General features: G+C 41.8%; 1 protein-coding gene across 1 annotated transcript in view; it reads right to left on the bottom strand.

The window, feature by feature from the left end:
* The window catches only part of BIN2 (bridging integrator 2), a 66,941-nt gene that overhangs the window by 7,248 nt on the left and 49,718 nt on the right, over positions 1-9,975 (bottom strand). Inside the window, exons 11-12 of the mRNA XM_006870133.1 lie at positions 9,358-9,438; positions 7,649-7,714 (exon numbers count right to left, since the gene is read on the bottom strand). Coding sequence (XP_006870195.1) covers positions 7,649-7,714; positions 9,358-9,438 — 147 coding nt within the window. The remainder of the gene's footprint in view (positions 1-7,648; positions 7,715-9,357; positions 9,439-9,975) is intronic.

Genomic DNA, 9,975 nt, shown 5'->3' with positions numbered 1-9,975 from the left:
TGAGTATAGGTCAGGTTCATCAAATTGTAGGAATTTACCCTTGTTTCCTTTATCAAAAAAATTTTTATTATTTTTTTTTTTGCCGTCTTTCTCTAATCAAGTTCTGATTATCGAGCCATCGAGGCTAGCTTACTATTGTTTTGATTTGCATATCTTGATTGGAGTCCTGGAGTCCTGATGTGACACTGTGGGATAATGTGCTAGACTGCAAAGCTGGTTTGAACTGCAAGGTTGACGGTTAAAATTTACCAGACGCTCCTCAGAAACCCTATACAGGGTCGCTATGAGTTGGAAACGGACTCCACAGCACTTAACAACAACAACAACATTGGAGTCCTGGTATGGTGCTTTAGGACAGGAACTCGACCACAAGGTTGGTCTGAACTACAAAAGGTTGGCAGTTTGAACTCACCAGCCACTCCTTGGAAACCCTATACAGAGTCACTATGAGTCAGCATTGACTCTGTGGCATTTAGCAACAACAACAATAGAATTTTTTTAAAAATGTTTTTATTGTGAGGTTTACATGGAAGACTATCAGTTTTACATTCATCCTATCGCATTTCATTTCATTGCAATGATTACAATCCCCTCCATGCATCATCATATAACCAAAGGGTACGCCCCACTGGCCCGCCCCCTGGCTGTCAGCACACAGCCCCTCTCCTTCCTTGAGTCCAGTGTCCCCAGCCCCACTCCATCTGTCCACATCATCGTCTCAGTCTCCATGCCTGGCGTCTCTGCCTCTCTGTGTAGGGTCCCACTCTCCGTTCTTCTCACTTGCTGATCTCAGGGACCTCCACTCCTGGGATGCAAAATCAATCTCTCCCCTCCCTTTGTCCAAAAACATCTATCTCTATATTTTCTATCCTCACAGTCAGTTTTGATGGCATTTATTCACTATTGTACCACAAGAGTCTTATCCCCATTTCCTTTTGCCAGCCTGGCCCCAACAGATTGGAAATCATTCAGTGGAGATTCTACTTTCTACCACCTGGTCTGGAACTACACTCCCTCTTGAAAGCTTGTAAGCCAGTCACTTCTTGCTTTTATAGCCCCTCTCCCCCTTTTTGGGTAACCAATGTCTAAGTTACCCATCCCTGTCAACCCTGTGTACCGAGGGGGTGGGAGTGATCCTCGCTGTAAAGATTTGTTCCCTTTTTTGAAGTACTACATCCATAAGTATAGGTGAAGTTCATCAAGTTGTAGCAGGTTACTCTTTTTTTTTCTCCCCTCTTCATTCTTCTTCTAGTTGAGTTCTGATCATCCAGCCATTGAAGCCAGGTCAAGTGGGTACTATCTGCAAGTATGGGAAGAACAATGGAATTTTAAGGAGCCCTATAAGGCTGTGAACCTTAAGGTCAGCAGTTTGAAACTACCAGCTACTCCGCAGGAGAAAGATGAGGCTTTCCGTTTCCGTAAAGATATAAAGCCTTGGAAACCTTAAACAGGGTCGCTATGGGTTGGAACCGACTCGATGGCACTTATCAACCGTAGCATAGTGGAATCTTGGTGTAGCTCTGTGGGTTAATGCGCTAGACGGCAGAGTAGGTTTGAACCGTAAGGGCAGTGGTTCAAGCTCACCAGTTGCTCCTCAGAAACCCTACACAGGGTTGCTATGAGTCAGAACCAACTTGACAACACTTATAACAATAGTAGCATAGTGGTTATGCATCATGTTGCTAACTGCAAGGTTAGCAGTTCGAATCTACCAGCAACTCCACGGGAGAAAGATGAGTCTTTCTGCCCTTGTGCAGATTTCCAGTCTCAGAACCCATACACGGTCACTATGGGTTGGCACTGACTTGATGGCACAGTACTACCACCACCAACAGAGCCCTGGTGTGGCACTGAAGAATAAGCACTGGACTGCTAACCACAGGGTAAGCAGTTCAAACTTACTGAAAGCAACTGCTCCTTGGAAATCCTATACAGGGTTGCTATGAGTGGGAACCAACTTGACAGCACTTAACAATAATGACTAATGATTGTGAGCATTTCTTTACATGTTTGTTGGCTACCTGAATGTCTTCTTTGGGGAAGTGTCTGTTCATGTCCTCTGTCCATTTTATAAATGGAACTATTTGTCTTTTTCTTGTTGAGGTGTTGTTCTATAAATTTGAGAGAGTAGTCCTTTGTCTGATATGTCATTGGCAAACATTTTTTCCCTGACTGTGGGTTCTCATTTTACTCTTTTTGTGAAATCCTTTGATGCACATAAATGTCTTTATTTTTGGGAGGTTCCAGTCAGATATTTTGTCTCTTTTCTTTTTGTTTTCAGTTATGTTTGATAGTGTGTTTATGCCATGTATTAGAGCCCCTAAGTTTGTCCTTATTTTTTCATTAATGATCTTTATCTTTCTAGGGTTTACATTTAGGTACTTAATCCACATTGAGCTCATTTTTATATAAAGTGTGAGATATGAGCCGTTTCATTTTTCTGCAAATGGATTTCCAATTTTGCTGGCACCATTTGTTGAAGAGACTGTCTCTTCCCCAATTAATACATTTTGTCCTTTTCTCGAAGATCAATTGACCATAGATTTATTTCTGTGTTCTCAATTCTATTCCATTGATCTCTGTGTCTTGTACCAGGATGTTTAGACTACCATGGCTGTGTGATAAGTTTTGAAATCGGGAAGTGAGGGGCCTTCTACTTTTTTCTTTTAAATAATGCTTTGCTTTTCTGGGATCCCTTTCCATTACATATAAAGTTAGTAAATTAGTCTTTCCATCTCTTTAAAGAATGATGTTGGAATCTGGATTGGAATTGCATGTTATCTCTAGATTGCTTTGGGTAGTGTTGAAATTGTCACAATGTTAAGTCTTCCTATCCATGAGCAGGGTATATTCCTCCATTTCTGCAGTTTTTTTTGGTTTCTTATAGTTATGTGTTTTAGTTTTTTCGTATATAGGTCTTTTATTTCTCTGGTTAGACTTATTCATAATCATTTCATCTTTTGGGTGGCTATTGTAAATGGTATTGTTTTCCTGATATCCTAATAAAGAGTTCTCTTTATTAGTGTAAAGGAATCCAGCTGATTTTTGTTTGTTGATCTAAGATGTATATAGTAACAGAAAGGTCATCCTGACTAGTTCTCCAGGTAAGAGAATATCTGAGATAAAAATGATTCCAATCTTCTCTTATTGGGGCTAAATTCGAAGAGTAGGTACTTGCTTACATTTACTTACTCCATGGCCAATCTGACCAGAAATTCCCAAGAAAATTTGAGATCTGGGTCTGTCTTTCCCATAACATATTCCATTATGTGTTAACGAGTGTTAGAAGCACATACTCTCAGAGGACATCTGGTCCAAGCAACTGAGTTGCTATATTACTCTGTGGCCCGTTGCTATTAAGTGCTGTTGAGTTGGTGCTGACTCATAGCGACCCTGTGTAGGGTTTGTGATCTGGTGTATTATCCTGCTGCACCACACCAAGACCTGGAAGGTTATTAATAATCTCTCATAAGCATCTTTTTAAATGTAAATGGTTTGTTGACATGATTTTCTGTGGGCAAACACCTCATTTTAAAACTGTAAACATGCACAAAAATAGGATCCAATATGCACATTTCTGCTCAGCATCCCATTTAACCTAAATAAGGAATAAGAAAAGCAGTGTGTGTATTATGCCATTTGGTTGTGTCTTGTTTATTGTGGATTATCAATGTTTCTGGAGTCCTGGTGTGGTGCTGATAAGCACTGAACTGCTAACCACAATGTTGGTGGTTCAAACCCACCAAAGACTCCTTGGAAACTCTACATAGGGTTGCTGTGAGTCAGAACTGACTCAACAGCACTCTAAAACACATCATGTTTCTAGTGTTTTCTGAATGCTTTATCCAATCTGTCAGTATTGTTCTTCAGCATGCTGGAATGCAGTGACTGGATGATGTTCTTGCAATTCATTCTACAGAGAAAAGCAGACAGTGACTGTGGCCTCACAGAGTGGTTAAGTTACCAGTGTTCCAAGGATTCAATACTAAACCTCAGAAACTGGAGCAGCCATCCTTTTGTTAGCGGACTCCAGGGACCTCAGGGCAGGGAACAGGAGATACTCATCTTCACCTAATTTTATTGGCTCTCTGCCCCATGTTGTGCTGCTGCCAGAGTCACAGTATTTTAAACCCCAGCCTTTTCTCCAGACAGTTGACAGTTTTGTGAATCAGGGTAAACAGTTTGATTCCCAGAGGGGACTGTCTACTCTAGATAAACAAATTATTACTCAGGCTAAGTGTATAGGCCTTTTTCCCATTTCCTTGGAGCCTACAGTAGTCACACGCAAATCAAGTGCCAATCTCACAATTTCGTACATTTTTCTACTTCAGTTGTACCTCTGTGGTAGCAGTTATCTGTTTTAAAATTATTGTTAATTGGGTGAAGGTTTACAGAGCAGGTCAGTTGTCCACCCAACAATTCATACACATTTTGTTTCAGCTCATGGATGGAAATCCCCACAATTTAACATTAACATAGCCTGTCCCACTTTGTTTTTCCTGTTTACATTCTTCCTTCTTCACTAACCTTCCTGAGTTTCATCCTTGGGTAAACACTACCCTTTTACTCTCAAATAATTGACTATTTTAAGGTATAAAATAGGTATGTACCTTCTTAGTGTTACTGTTCCCCTTATGTTAAGTACCTTATAGTTGGTTCTGACTCATAGCAACTCTGTGTAGCATTTTCAAAAAGCATCTGGTGGGCTTGGATTACTGGTTTTGTGGTTAGCAGTCCTGTGCTTATCCTACAGTTTAATACAGTGCTACACCAGGACTCCTCATAGGGTCATCTATGGTTTGGCTAAAATTTGAGTCATTGGAATGAGTTCATGCCTGTGCATGAAGGGTGACTAAGGGCCAGAGTCTTAGAAGTTCCATCAGCCTGGTCCTTGTATGATTTTGAATTTTGCTCACTTTTTCTCCCACTCTCTCCAAGACCATCTAATGTTGTCCCTTTCAGAGCAGCTGTAGCAGTTATGTGCTTGTCTCTCCCACCAGACTGTAAGTCCCTAGACATCTTCTCTGGCACATTTCCCCAAAGTGGGTCAGTTTCCTGGGGGAGATGAGGGGCTGCAGGGAAAACTGAACAGACAAAGGGTTTGGGCTGGGCTTCGTCTCATGAATGTGGGAGGCACATTCCCACCAGATCATGGAGGGCCTTCCAATACCTTTGGGAAAGAGCCCCAGTGGCACAATTAAGATCTCAGCTTCTAACTAAAAGGTTGGTGGTTCAAACCCACCAGATGCTCTGTGGAAGAACCATGTGGCAATCTGCTTCCGTAAAGACTGCAGCTTTGGAAACCCAACATGGGCAGTTGTACTCTGTCTTACTGTAGGGTTAGTATATGAGTAGGAATTGACTCATGGCATTTAGTTTAGATTTTGGGTTATAAGCCTTACTTATCTAGTGCTGCTGAGACAAATGGTTGACTCTAACAAACAAGTCCATAGTCAGGGCCCCAGCACTAGGGAAGGCTTTCTCTCTCTGCTGGCTCTGGGGGTAGGTCCTTCTGCTTCCTTCCTGGTTCCTTGGAGATCTCCATATCTTACCAAATTTCTGCTCTGCTCAATTGTTTGATCTCTTTTGCAGGGAACATAAATGATGCACAATAAACTGCCCATATTTAAAGTACATAATTTAAGTTTTGACACATGTATATACCCATTCAACTGTTATGACAATCAAATGATAAAACTTCTATCATTCCCAAAAGTTACTTGTGTCCCTTCTTTGTAATCCACCTTCCTCACCCCTTTTCCTCTAGCCCTGGTCTGCTTCTTGGTATGGGCACAACATATCTTCCTCCTCTCTGGTTAACAGCACCGACCAGTTTTCCATTTCCCTGGCCACAGGATGGGCACATCACCCAAGCAGGTCCAATCAGATTCTACACACAATTTGGATCTGGAGAGGACAAACTGAAGGGCTGAAGTTTTCTTCCAGTGGGAGTGCCTATAAGGGCAGCAGGCCTTGCATTCCTGCTGGTTCTTTCCCTGCATTTCCTGTGGGTCTGGTTCTTCTTGCAGTTCTGTAAGCTGTGTAATGTCTTTCAACAAATCTCTTTTATTGCTTAGTGATGTCAGTGGCTGCCTGCAACCAGGGAGCCCTGATAAAATACAATTCCTTCTGCGAATGGCAGCACCGTATTCTAGCCTTCTAAGACTAGCCTAGAATTCCTTAAAGCCTGACTTCATCAGTATCCCTTCCACCCCACCAACAAATCTTGCCCAATCTGTTCTCTGCTCAACGTTCTGTCTACAAAAAGATCTTATTCACTCTGGCCCAATCTTTACTTCTCCAGTACCTAGTAAAGTGCTTGGCACAGAGTAGGAGCTCAATAAATGCTTGCAGAGTGAGTGAGTGTTGCCATCTTCACCCATTACCCCTGGAAACAAGAACAAAGATGGGTGAGTGGGTACATGTTAATGTGTGTCAGCAGGCAGGACTTTAGAGTCAGGTTCTTCTTACAATGCCCATAGGAAACACACAGGAGGACGGGAATCCAGTAGTTCTGTCTCCACATTTCATGCTGCCACTTCCACTGTATTTGTATTCTTTTGTCCTTTCCCTTTACTTGGGGTTGCCTTTCTTCCTTTGTCATATGTCATACCAAGTACCAGGCTGTAGACATTAGATACAGCTTCAAGTTGTAACCCCTTTCCAGGCAGCGGTGGTGGTGGAGGGCTGAGAAGGGCCCCCGTGGCCATGGCATTATCAGAGAGTTACAGGCAGGAGGCAGGATGAGCTGGGGCTCAGGGATGTGACTGAATCTTTCTGAATCTTGAGTAGAATCAGTAACTTTGCCTAAGTGGAAAGCAGTAAGCTGGGCTGGAGCGACTCTCCCTGTCAAACAAATAGTCCACAAATACTCAGAATCATACTTTATTTAACAATCTGAAAAATCTGGGTGCTTTGTTTTTCCCTTCAATCAAAATGAGTGATAAATCAAAGACAGAATTGTTAAACATCCTCTGAGTATGTGTGGTTATATATCTCTGTGTGCACAAATCTATGGGTGTTTCTGCTATTTATAGTCATTATAGCCCCAATTTAATTAATATAAAGTCTTACTATTCAAACAAATCTAAAAGCTGAATTAAATATCCCCAACTCTCATACTCTCTTCTCCCAAACCTGCCTCCCTCCCCCTTCTCATACAGCTGTCCTTTGGTTTCTGTTAATGCTCGGCCTTTAGAGAGCCCCAGCAGTGGTCTGGTCTATTAGGATCGTAGGAATGAAGGCTGGGTTGGATATCCCACTGACCTACATTATCTGGCTACCCTAAAACCCCAAAGGCCTGGTGGGGAAGATTCTCTGGGGAGATGTGTCTTGTGGGGGAGAGTCTTGGCCGTTTCCCTTCAGAGTTGTGCATTTTGACTTGTAGATACCTGGAAGACAAACATGATTGCATCAGATACTGGTCTGCCCTCCCACCAACCACTCAAGGGGGTAAAAACTTAATTTGCTTCTATCAAATTGTATTTCATGTAATGCTCCTAGCCTCTAATGTGTGAAGTGATGTGTAACTGCTTGTTGGGATTATTGTAGGGACATTGCAGATACTGTCCATTATATTATTCATCATCTCCTTTAGAGGATTCTTAGTCTCGCCACCCATCCTGTTCTGTGTATCTGATTCCCTTACCTCTTCTGGAGGTTCAGATTCTGGGATGCTGCTCTCTCCAGAGTCTTGAAGCTGAAGGTCTTGGTCCTGCAAACAGAAGAGTTTTGACATTGAGAGGTAGCTCAATTGCCTCATCTCTAAACTACAGAAGGGTTTTCTGTGCCTCACACTTTACAAGGATCACATACAGTACAAAGAGCAAGCACACATTGCTGTTTCACTAGAGTTTGAAGGCAACAAGGAAAGCTTTACTGTCATCCCTGTTTACAAATGAAGAAACCAAGGCTTGCTGGGACAGGAAACTAGATCTTTGGACTCCAGAGTCATTTCCATGATCAGATACCACTACCTACTGATGTAGCATTGTGGGATAAAGCACTGAACTGCAAGGTCGGTTTGAACCATGAGGTCAGTGGTTGCTCCTAGGAAAACCCTATACAGGGTCACTATGAGTTGGAACCTACTCAACAGCACTTAGTACAACAACAACTACTTTTAGGGAGTCCTGGTGTGGCGCTGTAGGATAAGCACTAGACTATAAGGTCAGTTTGAACTGCAAGGTGAGTGGGTTCAAACCCACCAGCTGCTCCTTGGAAATCTTATACAGGGTTGCTATGAGTCGGAGCTGACTCAACAGCACTTAACAGCCACTGCGTTCTCAAGAATGCACTACTGTTCTCACACTTAGGCGGGCAGGCAGGTCAGCCAGGAAAGTAGTATCATTGTTTCTCTGGGTTTCTAGGTTCTAAGATGGAAACCAAAGGTAAGGAAAGTCCCATCTATGAACTTTTATCTCAGGAGATAACTTTGGTACTTTAAGTTTTAAGTACCTAATTTTCCTTTTATAAATTGAGATACATACAATCCACATTCTTTGATAGTAGAACCTAGTTCTAACAAGGTGACAGATACTTAAAATTCTATAGTTTATATCCTTTATGGTAATTTTTCTTCTTCCTACTTTCCCTCTTCAGGCTTTTGAATTGTCTCAAAGGTAATAAGATCACCTTTTAAAACCTTAATCAAAAATTCATTTTCTCTTAGATGATTCAAATGCTAAACAAGTACAGTTTCTTCTCCCTAGTTAAATCTATATTTATCCACTTTTATATGTGAACATCCATAATTTCTGTTTCAGAGAAAATATGATTTATAATGCATCTGCAAGTGAAGTGAGCAAGTTTTGTAGAAGTAAGCTTTAGAGCATTGGCAGCACTGATGGGCGAGGGTCTAGAGTGCTGTAGTTGCTTAATTCTGCAGGATGACCAAAGCAATCCCACAGGAGAGGCTGGGAGTGGCAAGTATTACAGATACAAGGAGAAAGTCTGCGGGGATAGAAGGATGCATCCTGTGCCTCTCTTTCAACAAGGGCAGTGTTATTAGTATCTTGGCTCCCATAATCTCCCCTTCAATTTGAGTACTCCAAGAACTCAATTCGTTTTAATATTCACCAGAGCCAAACACAGGTCAATCGATTGCTGTTTTCATATTCAAATCATTAGAGTCCAATTTAAATTAATCTGATACTTTCCATACCTTTGAATTGGTCTTTTCAGTGCAGAAATTGCTGCTGAAGATCCTGCCTTTACTCTGTACTACGTCACTTTTCACATGTCCTAACTCTCTCAGACAATCAATCTCAGACTAGGAATCAGCTCCTGTTAGGGCCCTCAGTGCTTCATGCCATCCAGACTAAAGGTATAATAATATTAAAGCTGGGATTTTAGTACCTCAGGGGAGTCAGCAGAGGCAAGCTCGTTGTTTTCTTTCTTGTCTTCAATCTTCTTTGGTTCACTAGGCTCTGAAAAAACCTGTGGATCAAAGTGGAGAATGTAGGAGAAAGTCCAGAACTTTTACATCTGGATGTCACCCTGCCAGATAGTAGGAGGATCCCAAAATAGCCTGGTCAACCTTTGGTTAGGCATAGGCAGTAGTAAGGTGGGTTGAGTTGAGCGGTACTAGAAATTCCATGCTATTCTTCTACCCATCTACACAGCTCTCTCCCTGACCTCCTTCACTGCCCGGATATCACCTTCTTTGGCTACCCTCTTTAAAACTGCAATCCACTCCCTGTGTCCTGCCCTATTTAATTTTTCTTCACATCTCTTATCACCACTTATGTGTAATTTTACTTATATAGTTTTTTGTCCCACAAGGATGTGAAAGAAAGCAGGGATTTTTGTTTTGTTTTAGAAAAGTACCTGGTGCATAGTAGGGGCCCGATAAATATCTTGGTGCCATCTGGTCAGATGTCCCACCATAATCCTCTCTACTACACACCTAAAAGGTGATTATATATCCTTAGCTCTTAACATCAAGGAAGGAGAACTTTCCAAAATGTACACTTT

This window comes from Chrysochloris asiatica, unplaced genomic scaffold, assembly GCF_000296735.1.
Source record: "Chrysochloris asiatica unplaced genomic scaffold, ChrAsi1.0 scaffold00138, whole genome shotgun sequence".
Lineage (NCBI taxonomy): Eukaryota > Metazoa > Chordata > Mammalia > Afrosoricida > Chrysochloridae > Chrysochloris > Chrysochloris asiatica.
The sequence above is the reverse complement of the archived record's forward strand: the minus strand, read 5'-3'. Positions and strand labels throughout refer to the sequence as shown.